At 42.5% G+C, this 27,478-nt stretch overlaps 1 protein-coding gene across 3 annotated transcripts in view; it reads right to left on the bottom strand.

Moving 5' to 3' along the window:
• The window catches only part of LOC125467563 (cGMP-dependent protein kinase 2), a 53,487-nt gene extending 26,238 nt beyond the window's left edge, over positions 1 to 27,249 (bottom strand). Inside the window, exons 1-12 of one of the 3 annotated variants that reach the window (XM_048563588.2) lie at positions 27,075 to 27,249; positions 21,647 to 22,139; positions 19,144 to 19,310; positions 17,582 to 17,695; positions 16,494 to 16,599; positions 15,654 to 15,717; positions 13,684 to 13,761; positions 11,919 to 12,013; positions 10,372 to 10,440; positions 9,153 to 9,251; positions 4,885 to 5,023; positions 4,055 to 4,191 (exon numbers count right to left, since the gene is read on the bottom strand). In XM_048563588.2, the coding sequence (XP_048419545.1) occupies positions 4,055 to 4,191; positions 4,885 to 5,023; positions 9,153 to 9,251; positions 10,372 to 10,440; positions 11,919 to 12,013; positions 13,684 to 13,761; positions 15,654 to 15,717; positions 16,494 to 16,599; positions 17,582 to 17,695; positions 19,144 to 19,310; positions 21,647 to 22,139; positions 27,075 to 27,117 (1,604 nt within the window). In that variant the 5' untranslated portion in view covers positions 27,118 to 27,249. Of the gene's footprint in view, positions 1 to 4,054; positions 4,192 to 4,884; positions 5,024 to 9,152; positions 9,252 to 10,371; positions 10,441 to 11,918; positions 12,014 to 13,683; positions 13,762 to 15,653; positions 15,718 to 16,493; positions 16,600 to 17,581; positions 17,696 to 19,143; positions 19,311 to 21,646; positions 22,140 to 25,661; positions 25,701 to 27,074 lie in introns of those variants that run through there. The other 2 variants (XM_048563589.2, XM_048563590.2) reach the window with 2 other exon arrangements.
• Between the last annotated feature and the right edge of the window lie 229 nt (positions 27,250 to 27,478).

The following is a 27,478-nucleotide window of genomic DNA, read 5'->3' as shown; positions in this document are numbered from 1 at the left end:
AGAACCATTACTTTAAGCAAGACGTTCGATAAGGTTCCCCACAATAGGCTATTGTACAAAATGCGGAGGAATGGAATTGTGGGAGATATAGCAGTTTGGATCGGAAATTGGCTTGCTGAAAGAAGACAGAGGGTGGTAGTTGATGGGAAATGTTCATCCTGGAGACCAGTTACTAGTGGTGTACCGCAAGGGTCGGTGTTGGGTCCACTGCTGTTTGTCATTTTTATAAATGATCTGGATGAGGGCGTAGAAGGATGGGTTAGTAAATTTGCAGACGACACTAAGGTCGATGGAGTTGTGGATAGTGACGAAGGATGCTGTAGGTTGCAGAGAGACAGAGATAAGCTGCAGAGCTGGGCTGAGAGGTGGCAAATGGAGTTTAATGCAGACAAGGATGAGGTGATGCACTTTGGCAGGAGTAACCGGAAGGCAAAGTACAGGGCTAATGGTGAGATTCTTAGCAGTGTAGATGAGCAGAGAGATCTCAGTGTTCATGTACACAGATCCTTGAAAGTTGCCACCCAGGTTGACAGGGCTGTTAAGAAGGCATACAGTGTTTTAGCTTTTATTAATAGAGGGACCGAGTTCCGGAACCAAGAGGTTATGGTGAAGCTGTACAAAACTCTGGTGCGGCCGCACTTGGAGTATTGTGTACAGTTCTGGTCACCGCATTATGAGAAGGATGTGGAAGCTTTGGAAAGGGTGCAGAGGAGATTTACTAGGATGTTGCCTGGTATGGAGGGAAGGTCTTACGAGGAAAGGCTGAGGGACTTGAGGCTGCTTTCATTAGAGAGAAGAAGGTTGAGAGGTGACTTAATTGAAACATATAAAATAATCAGAGGGTTAGATAGGGTGGATAGGGAGAGCCTTTTTCCTAGGATGGTGACGGCGAGCACGAGGGGGCATAGCTTTAAATTGAGGGGTGAAAGATATAGGACAGATGTCAGAGGTAGTTTCTTTACTCAGAGAGTAGTAAGGGAATGGAACGCTTTGCCTGCAACGGTAGTAGATTCGCCAACTTTAGGTACATTTAAGTCGTCATTGGATAAGCATATGGACGTACATGGAATAGTGTAGGTTAGATGGGCTTGAGATCGGTATGACAGGTCGGCACAACATCGAGGGCCGAAGGGCCTGTACTGTGCTGTAATGTTCTATGTTCTATAGGAACAGAGTAGACCATTTAGTCCATTAGCCTGATTGAATTCAATCATCTCCTCAATGCCATTTTCCAGCATCAGCTCTGTATCTGTTGATGTCATTACTCTCCCAAAACCTATCAATTTCTGTCTTGAACACGCTCAATGATTAAGTTTCCACAACTCTCCAGAGATTCACTATGCTTTTAGTTAGGAAATTCCTCCTCATCTCAATCTTAAATGGCCTCCTTCTTAGCCTGAGTAATGACAACTGGTTGTAGTTTAACGAGCCAGGGAAAGCAGCTCACCCACATCCACCCTGTTACACCCTGTAAACATTTTGTAAGTTTCAGTGAGGTTACCTCTCATTCCCCATTATCCAGTATAACAGGCATCAGGTCAATGGCTAGGAATAACCAGACCCAGTCAGTCTGAAAATTGTAGCTTCTCGAATGTCATTAGATTCAGAAGTTTGAATCCAGTAATATATTTGGTAAAGGAATACACTCAGCTGTAAGGAAGGAGCAAGTGGCTCAAAGAAAGTGTAAGTGTCTCAAGAATCTTTGAGTCGATAGGAATTGTTCGACACTAGGTTATAGTCCAACAGGTTTATTTGAAATCACAAACGTTTGCAGCACTCCAAAAGCCTGTGATTTCAAAGAAATCTGTTGGACCATAATCTGGCATCATGCCACTTCTGATTTTGACCACCCCAATCCAGCATTGGCACGTCCATATTATTGATGTAAATCAGATAACATTCCAAACCTATGGAACTCTTTGACTGAGGCAAACGCGTGAAAACATCACCAATGTAAATTTTCTTTCAAATCCTCGGCACAGTCCCTACGAATTGTTCACACTGAAAGGTTCTGCACAAAAACAGGTTTTTTGTTTCTGACTGAAATATTGCCAAAAGACTGGAACATCCATTATGGATTGATAGGGTGCAGTTCAAAATACATCAATATGAATGATGCCTCTCTCTTTCCATAATAATACGTACTAACAATGCACTTTGCAGCAAAGTCTTTTAGATTTAAATTATTCTGAAATATTCTATGATTAAAGAATGCTATCTACTCCTCTCAAGGTAGCTGCAACAGACGGTTTTGTCGTCTGCCAAGCAATCCAATAAAAATCAATTCATTTTTCCTGGGCCACCTGGACAGACCATTCATTTCTATCAGAAATTCTTGATTTTTGATGACATCTGAAAATGACATGCTCCAATTTTTATCATTTGAACAACAATCATCTTAATCGCACAACTCAGCTGGAGCTTGAAGCAGGATCCTAGCCAGAAGGTGACTGTCATCACTTTAATCACTAAAAAACTGAAGCATTAATCAGGGAGGAGAGGGAATGAGTTAATTTCAGGGTGTTTACCAAAACTAAAGAGTGAGTTGGAAGAGGAGGACAGGGGAAAAACAATTAGTTTTTAAAAGTCTTGCACGGAAGTGGACTATTCTGAAATGTCATGAAACAGTGAACTCGCTGTCAAGAATAATTTGTCTGGCAAATCCATAAATGTAGTTCCCCAGCCACACACAGCAAATCAAATATTCTGGATTGGCCCTTTAATGGGATGAACGTTTTGTGAAGAATTGGTGGCTCAGTGGTTAGCACTGTTGCTTCACAGCACTGGGGACCTGGGTTCAATTCCAGCCTCAGGTGACTCTGTGAAGTTTGTACACTCTCTCTGTGTCTGTGTGTGTTTCTGGTTTCCTCCCACAGTCCAAAGACGTGCAGGTTAGCTGGATCTGCCATGGTAAATGCATTATAGGGATAGGGTGGCAGGTTGATGCAGATCTGGTGGGCCAAATGGCCTCTTCCCACATTGTAGGGATTCTATGAAAACCTCTGTTCATTCTGTAAGCCTAATCCTGAGCTTCTAACCAGCCATAATCATACACACATTTCTTGCTTCTTTCCTATCTCTTTATACCTTAAACAACATTTTGTTTCATCATTTAATCCCTCCTCCCACTCACTTTGTCATAGATCTTCCCTTTTTGTTTCAATTTCCCACTCCTGCTTTCCCTCTGAACTTACATAAAACCTGTAACAATCAGAATTGACCTGAAACATTAACTCTGTTTCTCCACAAACACAGCCTGACCTGACCAAATGGAGAATTACGATATTTGCAAATGCTGTGTAATTGATTCCTGCCCCTCAGTCTAATGCTGTGATTGAATATCAATCAAGCTACATTGTATCAGGCATCTGGATATGACTTGGTCTCAGTCATTAGTGAAACATGTCCACATCTGGAAGACTATTTCCAAAATGATACAGATTTAACCAAACCCGCACATAGACACGTGCTGACATATGGACACACACCTTCAAATAGGCACATACTTACAAGTAGACACACATCTACATATAGCCACACACTTACATATAGACACATAAACACACACCTCCGCACAGTTACATAATAGACGCGCACCTACATATGGATACTCATCTACACGGACAGACACACACGTTCAAATAACAGAGACTTGCATGTAGATATACGTCTACATATGGACACAAACCTACAAACAGACACACCTACATAGGCCAGCATTTACTTCCTGTCCCTAATTATCCAGAGTGTGGTTAACAGTCAACCACATTGCTGTGGGTCCAGACTCACATGTCGCCCAGACCCAGGTAAGGATGGCAGGTTTCTTTATCTAAAGGATATTAGTGAACCAGATGGTTTTTGCAGAACTGAAATAGTTTCTTAACTCCAGAGTATGTAAGACAAAAATAGAATTCAAATCTCACCATCTACCGTAACAGGATTCAAATTTATGTCTCCAGGAATTTAACCTGGTTCTGGATTACTAATCCAGTGATTACCAACCACAGCGCCATCTCCCCTAGTGACTGTGTGCTGTGTGTAAAGCTTTACGTACCTCACAACGAATGGGGACTTAGTCTGAAGCAGGATGTTCTTTTCTGAGTACACGTGCTCTTGTTGTCGAGTGTCGACAATGTGTTTCTTTTTAATGCATTTCAAGGCAAAAGTGGTGTCTTCATTCTTCAGTTTCACCTGGAGTTACCCAAATACATTGCAACACAATTTAATGGCTGATTTTGTAATTGAGGCAAAGCAGTGGCTTGTGATTTTCTTTATTCATTAACTACATGGTATGTTAGTAAACATGCCACAACAATTATACCCAATTATACCTTACATTAGAAATCAACCGGCAGCTAAACCTAAGTTCAAACAAAATGTCACACTGGGGATGAATTACTAAGAAGCTGCATTGCTTAACACAGGAACACTGTTAAATGTTCATATAATGACTAAACTGAGGAACAAATTCAGCAATTAACTGTATGAAAACATTGCCTGAAATAACAAAAAGTGGTTTCCTTACAGTTACCAAAAATCCAAAAAAAAGTCTAAGAAATTTGAATGCAAATGTCTCTTTATATTAAGATAGGATGCATGTTAGTGGAAAAATATGTCATGGATTTTAAAGCTGAAATGGTGGTGTATGATTCATATACAAGGACACCGTATAATCGTGCATTGTTTTCCCTTAATTATAAATTTCTGTTAAAACCTTGCCTGTTAGGCTGAGTAATAGTGTTAGCAACATGTTTCTATTTATTCATTAACATCTCAGATTTTTTTATAGCTTGGGAAAAGGCCCTTCAGCCCATTGTGTCCATACTGGTCATCAAACATCCATTCTCCATCATTCCATATCACCTTTCTCCCAATCTGACTTACCAGCTCCACACGCCCAAAGCCTCCCATGCCCAGAGTGGCAACAATGTCAAAGTTTTTGAAAGGGGATGAACCGGAAAACTTGGCAACCTTTTCCCGGAGCTGTAAGGTCTCCTTGCACTCGGAGGCAAACGTGAGTGGCCTGAGGGAGGTGGAGGAAATTGGGGTGTAGGAATGAAAAGAGTTTGATTAACACTCAGCAACAGAAAAGCAAGGGAACTAGACAACCAATGGGCAGTGTAATCTTTGGAATAAAGAGCAATCAATGTCAATTAGTAAACAAAGAAACAAAGAAACCTACAGCACAGGAACAGGCCCTTCGGCCCTCCAAGCCTGCGCCGATCAAGATCCTCTGTCTAACCTGTCATCTATTTTCTCAGGGTCTGTGTCCATTTGCTCCCTGCCCATCCATGTACCTGTCCAAATGTATCTTAAAAGATGCTAACGTGTCTGCGTCTACCACCTCCGCTGGCAACGCGTTCCAGGCACCCACCACCCTCTGTGTAAAGAACTTTCCACGCATATCTCAACAGCGAGTGGTAGTAGAAGGAAAATATTCTGCCTGGAAGTCAGTGGTGAGTGGAGTTCCACAGGGCTCTGTCCTTGGGCCTCTACTGTTTGTAATTTTTATTAATGACTTGGATGAGGGGATTGAAGGATGGGTCAGCAAGTTTGCAGACGACACAAAGGTCGGAGGTGTCGTTGACAGTATAGAGGGCTGTTGTAGGCTGCAGCGGGACATTGACAGGATGCAGAGATGGGCTGAGAGCTGGCAGATGGAGTTCAACCTGGATAAATGCGAGGTGATGCATTTTGGAAGGTCGAATTTGAAAGCTGAGTACAGGATTAAGGATAGGATTCTTGGCAGTGTGGAGGAACAGAGGGATCTTGGTGTGCAGATACATAGATCCCTTAAAATGGCCACCCAAGTGAACAGGGTTGTTAAGAAAGCATATGGTGTTTTGGCTTTCATTAGCAGGGGGATTGAGTTTAAGAGTCGTGAGATCTTGTTGCAGCTCTATAAGACTTTGGTTAGACTGCACTTGGAATACTGCGTCCAGTTCTGGTGGGCCTATTATAGGAAAGATGTGGATGCTTTGGAGAGGGTTCAGAGGAGGTTTCCCAGGATGCTGCCTGGACTGGAGGGCTTATCTTATGAAGAGAGGTTGACTGAGCTCGGACTTTTTTCATTGGAGAAGACGAGGAGGAGAGGGGACCTAATTGAGGTATACAAGATAATAAGAGGCATAGATAGAGTTGATAGCCAGAGACTATTTCCTAGGGCAGAAATGGCTAACACGAGGGGTCATAGTTTTAAGCTGGTTGGAGGAAAGTACAGAGGGGATATCAGAGGCAGGTTCTTTACACAGAGAGTTGTGAGAGCATGGAATGCATTGCCAGCAGCAGTTGTGGAAGCAAGGTCATTGGGAACATTTAAGAGACTGCTGGACATGCATATGGTTACAGAAATTTGAGGGTGCATACATGAGGATCAATGGTCGGCACAACATCGTGGGCTGAAGGGCCTGTTCTGTGCTGTACTGTTCTATGTTCTATGTTCTATCTCCCTTAAACTTTCCTCCTCTCACTTTGAACTCATGACCCCTAGTAATTGAGTCCCCCACTCTGGGGAAAAAGCTTTTTGCTATCCACCCTGTCTATACCCCTCATGATTTTGTAGACCTCAATCAGGTCCCCTCTTAATCTCCGTCTTTCTAATGAAAATAATCCTAATCTATTCAACCTCTTTTCATAGCTAGCACCCTCCATACCAGGCAACATCCTGGTGAACCTCCTCTGCACCCTCTCCAAAGCATCCACATCCTTTTGGCAATGTGGTGACCAGAACTGTACACAGTATTCCAAATGTGGCCGAACCAAAGTCCTATACAACTGCAACATGACCTGCCAACTCTTGTACTCAATACCCCGCCCAATGAAGGAAAGCATGCCATATGCCTTCTTGACCACCCTATTGACCTGCGTTGTCACCTTCAGGAAACAATGGACCTGAACACCTAGATCTCTCTGTTCATCAATTTTCCCTAGGACTTTTCCATTTACTGTATAGTTTGCCCTTGAATTTGATCTTCCAAAATGCATCACCTCGCATTTGCCCGGATTGAACTCCATCTGCCATTTATCTGTCCAACTCTCCAGTCTATCTATATTCTGCTGTAATTTCTGACAGTCCCCTTCACTATCAGCTACGCCACCAATCTTAGTGTCATCAGTAAACTTGCTGATCACACCACCTACACCTTCCTCCAGATCATTTACATATATCACAAACAACAGTGGTCCCAGCACAGATCCCTGTGGAACACCACTGGTTACAGGTCTCCAATTTGAGAAACTCCCTTCTACTACTACCTGTTGCCCAGCCAGTTTTTTATCCATCTAGCTAGCACACCCTGGACCCCATGTGACTTCACTTTCTCCATCAGCCTGCCATGGGGAACCTTATCAAACGCCTTACTGAAGTCCAGTATATGACATCTACAGCCTTTCCCTCATCAATCAACTTTGTCACGTCCTCAAAGAATTCTATTAAGTTGGTAAGACATGACCTTCCCTGTACAAAACCATGTTGCCTATCACTGATAAGCCCATAGTACATCAGATATCAGCATACAGCAAAAACTATCAACAGTTATTATCCCCGCAGGTCAGAAAATAAATGTCTCCTGCCCTACTTACAATGAATGAACTACAACAGTTCAAGTAGGGAGCTCATCACCACCCTCTGAAGGGCAATTAGGGATGGGCATTAAACACTGCCTCAGCCAATAATGCGACACATCGCACAAATGAATAAACAAACCTCTGCTTGCTTACAGTTTGTAAATGGTTCTTCAGAACAAGTATAAATGCCTCATTATTATTTTCCGTTATATTAAACATTAACTATCCTTACCAGTATTCATCGTTGAAAATAATTTAACATAAGAAAAAATACTTAATTCTCAGTCTGAAATCTTTACAAGTTTTCTTATAATAGGGAAAGAAACTTGTCTCAGACAGGAACTAAAGTAAAATCAGTGGAAAATTTTATGTTAATTGAAAATATGTTTTGGAAATATCTTACTCGCAGTTACAAGTTTGTTAAAATGGCATTTTGACAGGCACAGTGGCTCAGTGGTTAACACTGCTGCCTCACAGCACCGGGGGCCTGGGTTTGATTCCAGCCTCAGGCCACTGTCAGTGTGGAGTTTGCACATTCTCCCCGTGTCTGTGTAGGTTTCCTCCCACAGTCCAAAGGTGTGCAGGTTAGGTGGAGTGGCCATGGGAAATGCAGGGTTGCAGGGAAAGGGAGACAGGGGTGTGGACTTGATGAGCTGAATGACTTGCTTGAACATTGTGAGGATTCTATGATTCTACATACTCTAGTTGTATTGCTATATATCAGCTGTGAGTGCTCGCAGGGAATGACAGTGGAATAGGAACCCAGGAGCAGGAGTAGGCCATTCGGCCTCTCAAATCTGCTCCATTGTTCTGTATGATCCTGGTTAATCTCTGCCTGAATTGCACTCTCCTGTCCTCTTCTATGATTGCTGGTTTTCTGCAAGACTGAAAGTCTGTCTATCGCAGCCTTAAAGATATTCAATGATAGAACAAGTACAGGCCTTTCAAAGGTTCATCACTCTTTGATCTCGTCCTAAATGATCGTGCCCTTATCCTGAGACTCTGCCCTAGTGTTTTAGATTCCCCAAGCAAGACTAACAATTTCTCAGCAATGAACCTGTCAATCCCTGTCAGAATCTAATTATGGTCATGTTTTAAGAAAGCTTTTACAGAGGTGTGAGACTTTAATGAAATATTTTGAGGTTTTAAGGGACTAAAGCTGGGATCCTATGGGCATCCCCCAAATTTGTCTTCAAATAGTACACCCGAAGTCTTTCTCTTGCACCTGTGAGCAAACCGAGCTTCAGTTTTACATCTCAGCTCAACAATGGCACGTCCGAGAGTGCAACACTCACTCCCTCACTACGGCACTGCAGTGTCACTCTTTGCTGGAGAATTCAAGATAACAAAGTGTAGAGCTGGATGAACACAGCAGGCCAAGCAGCATCTTAGGAGCAGGAAGGCTGACGTTTTGGGCCTAGACCCATGAAGGGTCTAGATCCGAAACGTCAGCTTTTCTGCTCCTAAGACGCTGCCTGGCCTGCTGTGTTCATCCAGCTCTACACTTTGTTATCTCAAAGCTCTGTCCAACCTGGCCATTACAGTGGGACAATGATAAATAATTCACATATTCAGAGAATACTGACATTGCATTTCTGTCCTTATCGCTGCGGGACAACTGTTCCACATATTCCTTCAGGTAGCTCTGCAGCTCCTCATAGGTACCAACCGTCTGGTTAAAGATGCTGTGGACACAATTTCAAACATGTTTAGGTGTTCAGAACGCTACATCATAAAGTAAAGCCAAATGTGGTCATATTTTCTCATAAAATTACAACAAAGTTGTGTAACAATTTTCCAGTTGAAAGATATTATAATTCACACCTAGAAAAACCATTCTCAATGTGGCCCATGAGCCACAATATGAAATATTAAAGACACAGCTGAAGCCTTTCTGTCAAAGTATCACTGGTGATCACTTTTTTTTAATATACGTGTGAGCCTCGCTCACTTCAGGTGAAGCACAGACACATGAATCAATATAGAAATCCAAATCCTGCGTTAGCCTGTCCATGATAGTTTCACAGAAACTACATCTCCATCCCTCCCACTCACTACTGGAAAACAGTGTAAAAGGTGATGTTCTTGTAATTGTACTCTACATATTTCAGTACAAATATATGTTCAAAAGCACAATAATTGTTAGAAAAGGGAAAGGAGACAATGGAAAGTTTAAGATTGAAAACTTATTTATTTTCTTGCCAAAAATGGAAAGTTAGCTGAAGATGATTCTGTGTTGTGATATGGACAGTGGATCTCTAAACTAGATTCCTGGATCGGTCAAGGCTGCACCCAATTTGTTTGTCTGGTATCAACAACTCTCCATTCATTCCACCACTGGGCTATTTATCAATGTAGATTTTGAACGATTCACACTTTCATATTTAATCACTGCACAGAATAAGTGTCTTGAAATGAAACTTTGGCAGAGAAGGTTAAGGGGAGACTTTACTGAGATGTTCGAATGACAATGGATGTTCATTGAGAGGGAGAAACCATGTTCACTAGCAGGAGCTCAGTGCTCAGAAGTTACAGCTTTCAGGTAATTAGCAAATGAACCAGAGGTTGATGAAGGAAAATGTTTGTACCCAGTGAATTGTTGTGATTTGAAAGGCATTGCCCGAAGGGGTGATGGAAGGGCATTCAACAGTAACTTTAGGAAAGAAATTCAGAAAGACATAACACAGGGACAATGGGCCGAATGGTCTATATCATTGTACAGAAGGTAAAACGATATGGCTTCTGAGTTCCTCTGAACTCAATAGCCCACATTAGTGGAAAGTGCATCTTTGACAAGAAACTTACTCGCGATCTATGACCAAGCACTGGGTATCATCTTCATCTGCGATGATATTTGCAGAACGAAGTTCCTCCCTATGTGAAGAAAGAAATATGGTAAATTCTGAAACAAAGTCAGATCAAGGCAAAATCATTCTTTAATCTGACTGTTCAAACGCTGTGTCCTCTATTTCAGAGATAAAATATTATCATACTAAATTAAACTCAATACACTTTACACATTGTTGATTTTTAATGAACATTATTGTTTACATATGCTACATGGCAGTTAGCAATATATAGTCAATACCTAATCTGAATAAAGTTATCAGAGTGGAAATATATTGCCGTTCCTTCACTGAAGCTGGGTCAAAATCCTGGTATTCCATCCCTAAGGGTCAATTGTGGGTCAATGGACTGCAGCAATTCAAGAAAGTAACTCACCACCAGCTTATCAAGGGTAATAAATGTTGGGCCAGCCAGGGATACCCACATCCCATGACTGAATAAAAAAAAATTAATCTGTTTGCCAATCCCTACCTTGCACACATCCTCTTCGAACAGAAATGAAGCTCTGGCAGTCTTGATTTCTTTCTGGTGCAGTCTCAGATAATTTGTAATTCTACACCAATTAGAATCATGGAATCCCTACAGTGTATAAACAGGCCTTTTGGCCCAATAAATCCACACTGATCCTCTTAAGAGTGTCCTATGCAGACTCATCCCCCTGCCCTATTCCTGTAACCCGGCATTTCCCATGGCTAGCCCACCTAGCCGGCACATCCCTGAACGCTATGGACAATTTTGCACAGCCAATCCACCTAGCTTGCACATTGTTGGACTGTGGGAGGAGGAGACTGTGGGCAGAAACTCGCACATGCACAGGGAGGAGAACGTGCAAACTCCACACAGTCACCCAAGGGTGGAATCAAACCCGAGTCTCTGGTGCTATGAGGCAACAGTGATACCCACTGAGCCACTGTGTCACCCTTAATTCAATATGTTTCATTTCTTGTTTGTCGAAAAGAACTCGTCACATTAACATCTGTAGTTAATCGTGTTGCTGAAAAAATACATTTTTACCTGAAGATTTTCATGTTGCATTTCACAAGAATACAAATTCAAGTCGCAACCCCTCATTTATTCTAGAACAGAGACATTCTGGTCCAATGGGTCTTGTATACTTCAAAATAAATGACCAGTACGTTAATTTTCAAATATTACTGTTAATTTTTTTACTGCATTTTCTCTCTGGGAAGGGTTTTGTTTGATTCCCAAAACCCATATAATGAATGAGAAGCTGAATGGTTAACATACATTCCAGAATGCTTTATTTGCTGAATTAAAATCCTGGTATTCCCTCTCTAACAGCATTGGAAGAGTCCCTACACTCTGCAGCATTTCAAGAAGGCAGCTATCCAACACCTTCTCAAAGGCCTAGCCAGCGATGCTTTAGTTCCATGAATAAAGTAATTTAAAAAACGATTCGGCCTTTCACTGATTAAATGCGACACTTGCAATCTGCCTCCTTCTTGTTTAGCCGCTATCGTTTTGTGTGCTTCTCAATCCTGTACCTAATTAATGCTTTCTCTCCAAAGTACTCTCCAGCTCCTAATGTCTTGATTTCTTGTGGGTCTTCACCTCTTTCCCTTGTCTGTGTCACACGGACCTGTACCGGATCAACAAACTATGTCAATGCTTTAATTGTTAAAACAGAGATAGGGACAATGTCACACATTAAAAAAAATTGCACCTTTAGAACAACTTATCACATCCCTAAGACAGTGTGACACTTCACCTCCAAAGGATTTCTGTCATTGTTACATTTACACGTGTCACAGCTGATTATGCGTGGTGAGATTGATTAAAATAAAGGCAGTAAATTGAATAATAACATCAACCTGTTTGTTTAGGAGGCTTAGTGTCAAGGAGGAGTGTTGACCAAGTCTTGTATGGAGTAAGTGGACCAACCACGAGGACTCACCATGGCCCAACTCATTGAGCAACTTAGAAGGGCAAACAATGAATGGTCAGACCCCTGATCACTGACCAATATCTATGCAGTTACCGACCATTTTCCCACAGCTCCCTGGACTGACCGTGCCCATGCCCCTGATTTCTTGACCCTGTGACTGACGGCTATCTTCCTGACTTGGTGTGAGACCACCTCCCTTAGATACTGAGACACAGCCAGTCTGTTGTCACACGTGCAGTGTGTGCTGGTGCCTGCACAGCTGATACACACTGTAGGTGTCAAATTAACCGAGCAAAGTTTAGCTCTGGCCTCTAGGTCAGACATTTTTGGCATCTAGTCTCAATCCGATGGGTGGGAGAATGGGAAACTGCAAATTACTGGGGTAAGATTGTATGGATCTAAAAAAATTGGAGCAGAATAGACCATTCAGCCCCTCAAGCCTAGCCCACCATTAAACAATATCATGGATGACCTGCTGTAGGCCTCATGTCCACTTTTACACAGGTTCATTATGGCAGTTGATCACTCAAAATTTTGAAAATCTATCTACCTCCTCTTTAAATACTTTCAATGATGTAACCGCCATAACTCTCTGGGGTTTGACATTCACTACGCTCTGGGAGAAGAAATTTCTTCACATCTCAGTTTTGAATGAGTCTTCCCTTTCTCTGCAAATATGTCCCTAGTTCAAGATTCTCCTGCTATCAGAAATGTCTTCTCAACATCTGCCCTTCAAGCCCATCGGAAATCTGTATATTTCACTAAGATTGCTCCTCATTCTTCTAAATTAATGAATAAAGGTCTCATTTTGTGATGTTAGCTGAGGGATGGATATTGGGTCAGGACACTGGAGTGAACTGACCTGGTTGTAAAGCAACAGTCTTCAGGGATACAGAAATCCCCCTCAATCCTACACCACTGTCAGCTTAGAACTCGTGACCTTCAGACTTAGACAAGAGTGTTACCCACAGGATCACACTGACACTAATATTGTAAATAGCAATAACAAGGTGTAGAGCTGGATGAACACAGCAGGCCAAGCAGCATCAGAGGAGCAGGAAAGCTGATATTTCGGGTCGGGACCAAAATTGTAGAGTGTGATTTCAACTTCCAAGCACAGAGAGCACTTTAATCAGGACAGCAATCTTCACAAACCTGTCAGACCTGTTTAGGATTACTAGGAAGTGCTTCAGGCAACTTCAATCAGAGATAGGGTCTAGACCCGAAACTTCAACTTTCCTGCTCCGAAGATGCTGCTTGGCCTGCTGTGTTCATCCAGCTCCACATCTTGTTACCAATGCTTGAAGCAACATCACTGTAGGAAACTCTGAAACTTGACTGGTAACTGTCAACAAGCTCCCTACCTTTCCTTTCGCAATGATGAAGAAGGTGTTGCCTTGTTCTCCTTCACGAATGATATAATCTCCTTTATCGTAATAATCCTATCAGAGACACAGAGGTTGCACACTGGGATCAGACATTGAAAATAAGCTTTAAACTGAAAGCCATGTAATGAAGATAAATAAATCTCTGATTGGTAAATAAATCTCTGATTGGTAAACAAATCTCTGACTGACAAGTTTCACACCGATGGTAAGTAACTGATGGAGACTTCATTTGTGTTATTGTTTTCTAATGGTGTTTGAAAAAAGGGGCGGCATTTGATGCTGTTTGTTTCCTCTGTGTAGAAGGAGGCCATTCAGCTCACACCAATCCTCTAAACAGCGTTCCACCCTAACCTAGCCCCGTACCAGACCCCCACATGCGTGACCCACTTTACCTACAAATTCTTGAACACCAAAGGTAATTGAGCATGGCCAATCAACCTAACCTGCACATCTTTGGACTGCAGGAGGAAACCAGATCACCCAGAGGAAACCCACACAGACACAGGGAGAATGTGCAAACTCCACACAATCAGTCACCCTGGGATGCAATCAAACTTGGAGACTTTGCACTGTGAGCCAGCAGGGCTAACCACTGAGCCACCATGCTGTCCAGCAACAAGTTTATTGAATACCTGCTTGATAATTTTCTGATCTTCCTGCTGCACCTTTCCACTTTGCCTGGTGTACTTTCTTCACCTGATTACAGCTTCCAGAGAGGATTACTGCATTATTGCTGAATTCACAATCAAGAGTCCCAGGCTGATTTCCGGGGTCATGTCTTCAAAACCACGAGTGCAGACAGTGAAATTTGGATCCACTAAAAGTCTGGAATTAAACAGCTGGTCTGGTGGTGATCATATACCCACGTCAATTGTGGTAAAAACCCATCTGGTTCACTCATGTCCATTAGGGAGAGAAATCTGCCTGCTTTATCTGGTCTGGCCTACAGGTAACTCCAAATCTAGAGCAATGTGGTTGATTTTTAACTGGCCTCTGGGTAATTAGGGACCGGCAATAAATGCTGGCTTAGCCAATGCTGCCCTCATCCCATGATCATATTTACGAAAAAGAGGAATGAGTTTAAATTTCTTCACCAAGTCAAGTTGTTGGCTTGACATTGGAAGCAGCCATTACTATAATGCTGTGCTGTTACCTGTAGGCATGTGATGCTACTGTGACATAAATTAATGATGATTTAATGATTTGTCAAACTGAGAGATGCAAAACAAGCGTCTGTGGCTCTCAGCGCTTTGTAAACACAGGCAGAATGAATGGAGACCAGATGCTGCACTTGACCTCTTGGGTGCTCTGATGGCAACTGGGAAACCCAACAGACATTAACAATAAGATTTAACAGATCTTAATCAAAAATAAACTGTGTTCCCAATGCATTAAAAACGGCCAATGATCCATCTACAGATAGGCAGTTGCGCCCCTGATGTTATGCAGTTTTAGTGACGATCCGAGCAAAACTGAAACTAAAACGATTCTGATCCCATCAGTTCTCTGATCAGTTCAGTCATCCAAATATGCCGTCCTGTTGTGACAGTAACACAAGACTCAAAAGCCCAACAAAAGTCCTACAACTCCCAGCTGATGTCAGGAAAGATAATGCCACAGCCTGAAATGACTCCAAATCCACCCAGTTACACAGATTTCAGATCAAGCCCGTGGTCTCTGGGTTTGAAAAGGACAGTAGACAGTCAACAGTGAAATTCTTATCTTTCCAATAGCATCCTCCTACTTTCAGAGGACATGAATAAAACAGGCACCTAGTCAATTAAAATCTCAGATTACTGTCTCGCCATCAGGTTGTCCCTTGACAGATCAAATGAGAGGAACTGTAATTTTAATCATGCACAACCATTCAATCACACTGAGTTCTGTAACAAAATGTGTTCTGAGGCATTATCTAATTTAGGAAAATACATTTACAAAGTACTCACAACTTCCAGACAATCTACAATTTTGGACAATTTCTCTTCAGGCAGATCCTTCAGTAGGGAAACACTGGGTGAGAAAGAGAGCACATTTTTGTTTTAGAAGCTACTTCATCAGAAACTGCTCAGGGCCTGCACTGGCTCATACTGTAACAGTCAGCATGGAGTTCTTTCACCTCATGCATAAACACAAACTCTGCTCCCTGCTCAGGGACCACCAAGGATGGAGAATAAGATACTTAGCTCTTTGTTATTGGACCTTGTGACAGCTTGGCCAATTTGTGAACAAGGCAGTTGTAGTCTTTGAAGGTTCCATCAGTTTTCTGTCTTCAGTTTGCACTAGTGAAGTCCAAATAGAGTTTCTGCTGCTTTCAAAGTCCTCAGGAAGAAGGAGTACTGCCATCTACAGATATCTACAGAGATCTACAGCCAACTGCAGCCATCTACGGTTGTCTACAGCTATATATAGCTATCTACAGGAATTGACAAATGGCTACAAGTATCAAAATGTATGGATAGGCATCTACAGTTATCTAGAGCCATCTACAGGTATCTAAAGAAATCTACAGGTATCTAAAGGTACATGCAAGTTCTATACGGGTATATGCAGGTTCTACAGCTAAGTGCAGCTACATACAGGTATCTGTAAGTATCTACAGCTATCTATGGGTATTTGAAGGTATCAACAGATGTTTACAGGCATCTATAGCTATCTACAGAGTATATAAGGTAATAGTCATTGCATCCAGTGCACAATCTATACCAGTTTAATGGTGGGACCAGCACCCAATCTCAACCAATACCGGCCTCATGGCATCAGTAACCTGGTTGGCTCAGTGTCCTCACCTGCTGAGAAAGTTGAAATATTTCTTGTTTCTCGCCTGCGCTGTCTCCATCATGATGCTCTGGAAAACCTGGCGATCCAGGACCCAAATCCAAGACTCTGTCACAGCTGAAAAAAATCACACAGGTCTGGACCAGCTTACACTTCACAGAAAGACAGCATCATTCCAGTGCAGAAAGAGGCCATTTGGCCCAAAATATCTGCGCTGAGCCTCCACTTTTACATATAAAAGACAAACCTTGTGTGGGGTTTCACACAAGGTTGTGGTGTTCAGTGATAGTACTGGGAAAGGAATCCTTACATCCCTTCCTATCACTATTCCAAGACAAAATGACTTCAGTCTGTCCCCAGTGATGGAGACACAAAAAAGCTCAGTTAAGTCAATTTGTCACCTTGAGATGGCATTTCTTCAGAATGAAGTCAATATTCTACTCAAGCACAGGGAGAACTCTCTCAATGAAGGTAACCAGGGGACAATTGCAATTTTAACTTTGTTTTGGTGAGAATTCAATCACTAGCACTGCTGGGAAAACTCAGGGAGTGAGAAATTTACATTGTTGTGTACCGTTCATGAAAAAGCGATGTCATTTATGGACAGATATTTAAATAAAGATTCAGATATGTAGGAATCTCTCTCATACACATACACACACTCTCACTCACACACACAGACACACACACACAGACACACAGACACACACACACAGACACACACACACACACACACACAGACACACAGACACACACACACTCTCACTCACACACACAGACACACACACACACAGACACACAGACACACACACACACACACAGACACACAGACACACAGACACACACACACAGACACACACACACACACACACACAGACACACACACACACACACACACATTGTTGAGGTTGGGATCAGCTTTTCAGCCTCACAAAAACATTTCTGTTTGGTCTTTGGTGCTGAAATTGCAATTGGATATTTGAGAAACTCAGAACAGTTGGTTTGTATTCGGTAACTACAGTCCACTGGTGAATGTTCAGGCGGAGAGATCGATGGGGTGACAGAAAGACAAACCCTTTTCGGGAGCAGTTGTTATTACCTTTAACTGTAGCTGTCCTCTTGCAGTTGTACAGGATTGCGAGCTCCCCAAAGGCTGTCCCAGGTTGCATCTGTCCCAATAGTTTGCCATTTTGCATAACTTCCAAAATCCCATCTGAAAAAACAAAGTGAAAATTCATTCACAACAAAACACCTTGACTTTATTAAGCACTGATCACCGCACACTAGACTGAGAGAGGAAAGTGGGTGTGGAAGCCCCATGATTTCTTTATTTGCTTTTATTGTAGTTTTTTTGGATGCACCTGAAACCACCTAGCAATATTGGAATTTGGTTATTCTTGTCAAAAAGTAATGATCATAGAATTCTGACAGTGTAGAAGCAGGACATTCAGCCCATTTAATCCACATATCTGATCTGCATCCTATGCAGACCAACCCTTCTCATCCTATCCCTGTAATGCTACATTTCCCATGGCTAATCCACGTAGTCTGCATATCCCTGGACACTATGGGCAATTTCTCATGGCCAATCCATCTAACCTGCATATCTTTGGACTGTGGCACCACAACACCAGAGGAAAGCCACACAGACACAGGGAGAATGTGCAAACTCCAGACAGACAGTCGCCCAAGGTTGCAATCGAACCTAGGACCCTGGCACTAAATAATGGCATATCATGTGTTGACGCACAATCTCCCAGCATAGCAAGAGGCCATTCAGCTCCATGCTGGTGTTTTACACTCTAGAGGAGCCTCTCCCTAGCTCTCTTCCACATATCCTTCCACTCATCACTCAGGGATTTCCTCCTATCTGTTTATAAATGTATCAGCACTATCCACCCAACACACCAGACAGGCAAATTCCATGTTCTTTCCCATTCCCCTCTCTGTATAAAGACACTTCTCCAGGATTCCATATTGGATGTATCAAGAGCTAGTGATAACCTCTAATTCTGCTCTTGTTTACACTTGAAAACATCTTCTCTGCACCTCTCCACTTTTCTCAGTCCAGAAAACAGCTCGCTCCTCATTGCCAGCCTGAATTAGACTTCATTAGTTCACCCCTTACTGTGACCCCACCCAGTAATTTACCTCTCCTTGTAATGTGTGCACATTAAGAATCTTCTCCAATAATCTCTGCCACTTCCCACACCACTGCTGAATTAGTCCTGGCTGCACAGAAATATTTTGCAGTGGGAAGCAGTCTCATATTTTTCAGCTACTACCAGCAGTTTTCAAAAAGAACTCAGTCCGAATGTTCACGTTGCAATTCACTTGACACATTGTGAGCAGGATAATTGCTTACTCAAGGAGAAAGGGGAGAAGGGGAGGGGGATAGGAAGAGGGGATGAGGGGGTGGGGAGAAGGGAATAACACAGTGTGGACCCTCCTGTAGGAGAAGCCTTATTACCCTTTCATCAGGAATTCCTCACTCCCTTTACTCAGTCTGCCGAACTGTGAGTTGCTCTTCATGAAGAAACACAGATGAAAGTGTTTCTCATTTCCACCACATCAGCTGGAACCTGCTCACATGTTCCCTCGAGGAGCCACCAGATACAGGGTACACCTGAATGGCCCGATCACCAGTACATTCACACCCACCTGCCAGAACATACAGGTGGTTTCCTGGCTCCCCCTCCTGGATGACAAGGTCTGTTTGCTGGTAGCTCCTCTCGTACATACATTCTACAATCTCCCGCACGTGCTGGGACTCCAGCTTCTTCAGGAAGTCATTGCGCATTATTGCATCCGTGATCAGTTTCTTTAGGCTGCCAAACATATCACCATTCTGATTATCAGAAAAGACAGACTTGCATTTATACAGCACTTTTCATGACCAACGCACATCTCGAAGCACTTTCCAGCCAATGACACTTATCAGGTAGGAAATGTGGCAGCTGAAATGCACACAGAAAATTCCCATAAACAGCAATTTGATAGTGACCAGAGATAGTAATAACTGCAGATGCTGGAGATTCTGAAATATCAAGCTGTAGAGCTGGATGAACACAGCAGGCCCAGCAACAGAAGGGTCTAGGCCTGAAATGTCAGCCTTCCTGCTCCTCTGATGCTGCTTGGCCTGCTGTGTTCATCCAGCTCTACACCTTGTTGTATGTGATAGTGACCAGATCACTTTTGTTTTGGGATGTTGATTAAGGGTTGAAGAACAGGATACCATGGCTTCCCTCTGCTCTTTTTTGGAATATGGCAATGGAATCTTTTACATCCACTGGAGGAAACAGCTGGGCCCTCAACTTAACATCTCTTCCAGAAGACATCATCTCTGACAATGCAGCCAACCCCCACTACTGCAATGGAATGCCAGCTGCAATGCAGGCAGTGTGTTACTTAAATATTAATTGACATTATCTTCAAAGTTGGGTTTTGAAACTAGTGGCATATGTGTGCTGTGGCTTTAGTGAAGGGCTTTAAAAAGACAGAGTCCTTTCCAGACCTGTCAACTAATCCAATATGTGTCAGAGAGCAGATGACCTCAAAATTCTTCATGTGTCAATGGAAAATTGTTTAAAGTGTTGGATTTATGACAAGGAGTATAAACATTGAAAGGCTTTATCTTGTTTTTGCTTCCAAAGTTAGCTTAGAAAATCCGGAGGCTGAAAGCTTTTCGGACAGATTTCAAGGAGACCTGAGTCAGAATGGAGGAAAATATAGTTTATTTCCTAAAATGAAGGTTAGGTCAGCACAGGTAAAGCATGCTTATCTTGGTGTAGAACTTCAACATAAAGTGTAGCGAATTAGAAATCTGCAGATTATTAAAAGATTGGGAAAATCTTGTGAATATTCAGATAAGAAGGCTTCATAGTGACAGGATGGAACTGGAGAGAAACAGTACAGTTTACCCTAAAATTTTGTCACGGAAGGATAATTTTCCTGGATGTGAATTGTTATAAAGTGATGATATTATGGAATAACTGACATTTTTTATTGAGCGTGGGAGCTAAGATCTTTCAAACTGTTCTTATTTCAATAGCTTGTTTTAATTTCTTACAATGGTTAAAGAAAATCTAAAGCCCTTTCCTCCATATTTCAGAGAATCACCACCAACCTAAATAACAAGGAAATACGGTGCATCGAGCTAGATTGTATTGTGGGATCTGACTTGTCCAGTCGTAACATCAGCTGGGATCAGAACACAGCATGGATTTTTGACCTGAAGCATCGGAGAGAAACTTGAAGTCAGAAGCCTGTGATTCAATAGAAAGGGCAGCACCCACTGAACCACCTGTCTCTTAATCTTTGCTGTGCAGATCAGTTCAACACTTTGTCACAACACACAGGCTACATTATTCTGTTGGGTTGATCCTTAACCTCCAGCATGTTTCTTTCTTTTAGCTGGAGAATTTCATTCGATTGCACCTTGACTCACTGTCAGCTTAGAGAGGGAACTGAAGATTTGTTCCCAGACTGCCAGTCAGGTGGGGGCAGCTAGTAACTGACTCTATCTCCCCTTTCTCCTGTCCCTGATGCAATGTGGGGTGGAGGTTCTTTACTAACTCATACTGATGTGGGAAGAGAGATGGTGACCAGTGTAAACCCATGGTATTCCTGTTATACATTCCTGGAAGGAAACAGCCCAACATTCATCATTTGCAAACACACTGAATGAGTGTTCACTCTGTCGGCCATCACATTGGCTGGAAAATTGTTGTTGTGGATGTCTTGAGGTTGTGACAGACACTTTAGAAATTCAAGCTCCTTCTTTCCCTTTTCTGTTCTACAGTGAGTCACAACCTTGGACACCCCAGAGTGCTTCACAGCTAATGAAATACTTGTTGAAATGTTGTCACACACTGTCATGCAGAAAACATAGCAGCCAAATGCCTACAGCAAGCTCCTCCAAGCAGCAATCTATCAAATACAGACAATGTGTTTTCATCATGCGGGTTGAGTGATGAATGCTTTCCAGGACAACCCTCTGCCATATCCTCAAGTATTGACCACTGACTACAATTGGGTTGAGATTATAAATGGGGTAAATTGATAAGGTGGTTTAGACATGAACAGAGTAGGATTTAAATAGGGAGCGTGCACCAAACCCAGGTCTGAGTGCTTAGTGAGCATGTGCTCCCCGGAGTTTGCTCACCTGGAGTCCTTCCGTACCCGAACCTGTTCAATGGAGAATTTCTGAACGTTGTGACAGTAATAATTCCGAGAGGTTGGCTCTGCAGACACCCCCTCTTTGGCCTTGAGCCGTCGGTGAATCTCTGTTGCCACTTGTGCGAACCGTTTTGGCCCCTCATTTATGACACTGACTAGTTTCTGATGCTGGCTGACAGTGGGAGCCAGGGGAGTTGTGTTATATCCAATCGCATCCTGCAGTTTGTCGATTTGGGAAAGTTTTCCTTTCAGCTCTTTCTCCAGGAACTTTATTTTCTCTGATTTTTGCTTCAGTTGATCATCCTTTCTCCTCAGTTCCTCCTCGAGGCTGTGAATCTTCTTTCTGAGCTTCTTCACAATCTCCAGAGTGGGGGATGTGGTAGTTTCTTCGGGTTTCAATGCTCTTATTGAACCGTTTCCCATTGTGAAGATAGAAATCATCCCAAACACCTCTCCACACTCCCTTAGACAGACAGCTGCTAAAATAAAACCATTCACACAATGGGAATGCCATGGAATATACAAGTTGCTGAGTGGATATTGTTTGAAGCTCTTTAATTTCTATTTTCTATTTCACAACAAGTATGTCTTCTTTGCATCAACTATCTGAAAATAACACAGTGTACAACAATTAAAATTAAATGTAATGGTTTTCCATAAAGCTTTGCCCAATATCCCTAGGGCACAGCTTTGTGGACTAGCAGGATACATGTTCCAGTCCATTATTCCCACAAACCAAGCTACTAATCTGGGATACTACAGTAAACACAACAGCCAATTCAAGCACAGCAAGCTCCCACAAACACTAATGTGATAATGACCAGCTAATTTGACTGAGGGATAAATATTGACCTCTGGATGAACTCCATTTTGGAAATATACTGTGGAAACTTTTACATTTCCCCTTTAAAGGGAGTTTGATTGCTCATATTTGATTGCTCCCATAGCAGTCCTTCAGTATTGGACCAGGAGTGTCGAGCTGGAGCTTTTTGCCTCAGGAATTAAACTCTAACCTACAGCTTCCTGAACTCAGAGAGTGAGCATCATCAACAGACACTGTCACTGACACCGCTGGCCTTTCAGCTATGGAATAGAAATGGTCATTACCTAAACTTGCAGAGAAAGGAAAAAGATTGAATCATAGAAACTTCCTCAAAGAGATTAATTGGCACAGTGATTTCCCACAGGTTATTCCGCCTGATAAGTGGTCCAGATTTAATATCACATATCAGACAGATGGCCGGAATTTGAAAATTATTTGTTTGTTGAATGTTTCCGGTCTAAATAACCCCCTTATGTTGTTTTATTTGTACAGTGTTATTACTTTATTACCAGTCGGAGTGACCACACCCTGAACAAATGAAGTCTCGCCATCATTTACCAAGTCAAATATTCAGAATTGCTATTTTCCCTCGCTCAGGAGATCTGCAATAAAACCCTTGTTTATTGCTATATAAAACAAATTTATTTAAGTATGCACATGCTGAGCTTAGTTAACAGTCCCTGGTATCTTTCCAGCTCTCAGTGTTACAGTTTATTTGAAGGTAAATCAGCAGGTGAGCTTAAAACAAGAAGGTGTCATTTAAACCATTCCTGTAATTGGGGATCTTGGATGAAAAGACTCAATGGCTGTGAACTCTCGCATTTGTACGAGGAGCACTTGCAGTAAAATAAGAAAAATGAGAAGTTGATTGAAGTATATTCATATAGTGTGGGTTCAATAATCGACAGGGCTCTTAGCTGTGTGCAATCCATCTCCTGCACTAGCCCTCATCCCTTCTCTTCTGTCCCACACCCATAGAGACCCCCTGCTCCTCACATTCCACCCACCAGCTTCCGCACCATGAGCTGCCAATTCTGTCACCTCCAGTGGGATGCCATGACTGGACACATCGTCTCCTCCTCTCCCTTGTCAGAATTTCACAGGGACTATTCTCTCCAGGTCAACCTGATCCACTCCTCCTCCATTCCCAGCACCTTCCCCACTGCACTTCCCATGGAATCACAGAAAGTGTAACAACTCCTCCCTTGTCATTATCCAGGCTCAGGTAAAGCAATGATTTACCTGTACTTCACTCAATCTAGTCTATTTATGGACTGCTCACAATGTGGGCTCCTCTGCACTGGGAAGATGAAACACACACTGGATGATTGCTTTGTGGAACATCTATGCTGTGTCTGTAAAAATGAATCCTGTGTTTTCAGTTTCCTGCCACTTCAACACACCACCCTGTTCCCTGGTCTAAACTACTGCAGTGCTCTGAATCATCATTAACTACTGCATTCCTCATGGCAATGCCTCCACCAATCAGAGTTCACATGCCAACCAATCAACACTGTCCACAGTCTTTTTTCCAGCTACTCATAATGCTTTTCCCTTCTCCCCTTTGATTCTTTTATTCTCCTTTATTGATGGCACTGACTGGCATCTGGTATAATACCACAGGCAGCGAGCTCATCCTCAAAAACCACGACTCATAAATGAGGCTCAAGCAAAATAATGATTCTTCCAAATAGACATTTCAGCTGAACCTGATTCATTTAGCACCACAGGCCTGACTGGAACTCATTCAAAACCTGATCGTTAACACTCAATTTTAACCAGTCCCAAAGGTCCACAATGACATTGCAGCAGTGCCCACAGGGTAGCAACCAGGAGTAGGTTTTACTATTTTCTCTCCACCCAGCAGGAACTAAAGCTGATCTGATCTCAACATAGATAGGAAGATAGATTTCCTTGGATCAGATACACTGTGGATTTTGCATTCAAGACTGAACTGTCAGGCGAGTTCAAGATAAATCAGGTTATGATAACTATTGACACAATTACTTGGGTACATGGTCAAGGGAACACAATTTAATGTAGACATGAACTTTCTTAAAATGTGCTGAAATACCAGCAAGAGGTTTACAGTGGAATTAAAGGCCCAAGGTAGCTTGGATAATAGAATGTTAGAACATGAAAAGGCAGAGAAATGAAGGAAATGGATGATTGCAAAGTTATCGAAAGAATCTGCTAGGACCCATGTGCTTTCCCTAAACATAAATGGCTGGCATGTAGATATGGAAGGAATATTACAAACGACAAAAATCAGGGGATCAACTCTGAGAAAGAATACCACAGGAGAGGCTCGATAGGATAGGACAGGAGGCAATTAGTGGGCTTAAACAGCACGATGTAGATAAACGGGAAAACAAGAGAAGAGCTAAATTATACATAAGCATTTTCAAAGGAATAGAGATTTAGGGATTGTGTTATAAAGTTTGTTAAAAGTAGGGCTATAGGGAAATAAGGCAGAAAGCTGAAATTGTAGACAAAAATTGTGGAAATTGTAGGCAATATACACAGAGATTTCATTTCACTTATCAATTTGTGCATAAGGAAGATAGTGGGTGTGTTTACAAAGTGTTTCCACAGCCACATTTTCCTGTAACAGGTCACTAGCCTCTACCTGGAGGGGTACCATGACACATGAAGCAGGGCTGAGTAGGAATCTCTGCCACTCTTGTTGGAATTTCCTTTCTCCTGTGTTAGAAAACACCTTTCTTGGTCATAAGTCATGAAATTTTTTGTTCTTGGGATGTCTGTGGGTTTTAGGGGGTGGGTGATGAAAGAATACATGGTATCAAGTAAAAAGGCAGCCGCTAAATTAGGGGAGGAGAAGCCTGGAGGGGAGGTTTGAAGGACGTTTCAGACCAAAGGTTATTAGAATGTCTGTTACTACAAAAGGCTATTAAGACTCAATATTCAAGGCTGAGGAAGATAAATTCTTGATCAGTAGGGAATCAAGGATTATGGGAAAAAGGCAGAAAAGTGGACATGAAGCATGTTGGATCAGCCATGATCCTGTTGAATGGCACAATGGGCTTGAGACGCTAAATGACCTCCTTCTGATCCTAGTTCCTGTGGTCTTAAGGAGTTAAAGGGGGTCTTAATAAAATATTTGAACAAGCAGGTTAATTAATATGAGGCTGTTGTGGCATAATGTTGGTGTCCCTACCTCTGAGCCAGGAGTCCTGGGTTCAAGTCCTGCCTTCTCTAAAGGTGTGCAAATTCTCTGAGCAGCTTAATGAGAAGTTGCTTTTTTTTAATCTGAAAGGAAGAAACAGTAGGAAGGTGCACTGATGGATGGGAGGAGAAACACGCACTATCAGACAGATTGTTCCAATTCACATCATAAAGTAGACTGCACCAAAACTAATCAATGCAACAACTCCGCACAACATTGCAATGGTGAAAATTACTTTCACTACAAACCCCAAAATGACATTCCCACTGAAACAGGGAGGTTCCAGAATAGTTGTGCTGTACTTGGCACAAATTCAAATCAACCCTTCACAGGGGAGAGGGCTGTCTCCAGCACTTGAATGTTCCCAATTGATTCTGTTCTGCCCTGACAACTGGCCAACACCATCTGTGTTGACAGAGAGTGGTAATGTAGCAACACAACTGTGGAGCTTAACAAAAAGACAACGTAGAACTTGAGACCAATATTGGGTGTGGAGCGAGTGATTAGAGAGAACAGCACAAGGGCGGAAGGACAAAGAGGTGGGATGGATAGCGTAGGTGGAGAGAACACTGAATTTGTTTCGCTGCAGGTCACAGAAGCTCAGTCTGCCCCCGAGCAGCACTATTACAATGCATGGACATCTGTAGCATCCAGCAATTCAGGGGACTAGAAACGGGGTTATGGACAATCACTTTGCTGGCCTCATTTTGAGTTCAGTAAATTATAAGCACAGTGAGAGAAAATGCTTCTTCTGTGCTCCCTACGCTTACAGTAGCATTTACTACAAAACTGCAATTGGTATTTGGAACTGTTTATTAATTAGAGAAATGAATAGTCCTGATTAAATATTATTTTTGTTTAATGCTACAAGTCTCACTGTCAGAAATGGAACACAGAGGAAAACCAGAGATAGAGAAAATTAATGATAAAGCCTCTCACAGATCTTTCTAATTGGGGTTCGGATACAAATTTCAGGAGAGCTCAGCAGACCCTGTTCACTTGGCCAGAGATGAATACATTCTCAACAAAAGATCTCACTTAAAATCTGAGCTCATTTGGGACAGGGAGAAAGTTGGAAGGGAGTGCAGGGGAATGGCAGCATTTACTGGAAAGGGCAAATGATTACAAGAGACAGTAGCTCAGAGCAGGATCCCAGGAGAATCCGTGAAATTAAGAACTCAGATGCAAAACTCGCCAGTAAACTGAGATTTTCCAAACGATTTAAGGAGAATCGCACAATCCTGGCGCTTCCTCGCTAGAAAAAAGGGCAACATTATCGTGAACTCCGTTAACATGAACTCAGCCCTACCTCCTCCCACAGTGAATAGGGGTCTTCTGTAGCTGTCAATACACTGGACCCACAACTAAACCAGCTCGCACTGAAATGGAGTAACTTAAACTCACAGAAGATGCTGCTGCCTGGTTTCCGCCCCTTGGAGACGATCATGCCTCAGAGCGGCTGCTTTGTGAACCCCAGCCCGGAGTTCGCTTGAAGTGGCGCTGTATACCTGCCCATTGCTGCTGGAGGAGCTGCTTCAGAGTGGGGGCAGCCCTGCTTCACCAAGAGCCGCAGTCCCCTAGCGGACAGGAGCAAAGTGTGTCTATGCAGAGGAATACAAATCAGCGAACTACATCTCATGCATCCTCAGGCAAACCGTGCATTGCAGACCCAGCCTCATGCGACATTCTCAGGAACTGGGTAGGAGAGGAGTGCAGTGCCGATTGAGAAACAGCTCCTCGGCACAAGACAGGAGTTGTCAACGTATCATCAGTTATTATTTACATCCAGATTAACTCTTTTTACAGCA

This window comes from Stegostoma tigrinum, chromosome 37 (assembly GCF_030684315.1).
Source record: "Stegostoma tigrinum isolate sSteTig4 chromosome 37, sSteTig4.hap1, whole genome shotgun sequence".
In the NCBI taxonomy this organism is placed as follows: domain Eukaryota; kingdom Metazoa; phylum Chordata; class Chondrichthyes; order Orectolobiformes; family Stegostomatidae; genus Stegostoma; species Stegostoma tigrinum.
Note: the sequence above shows the minus strand (reverse complement) of the source record. Positions and strands in the feature narration are given on the sequence as shown.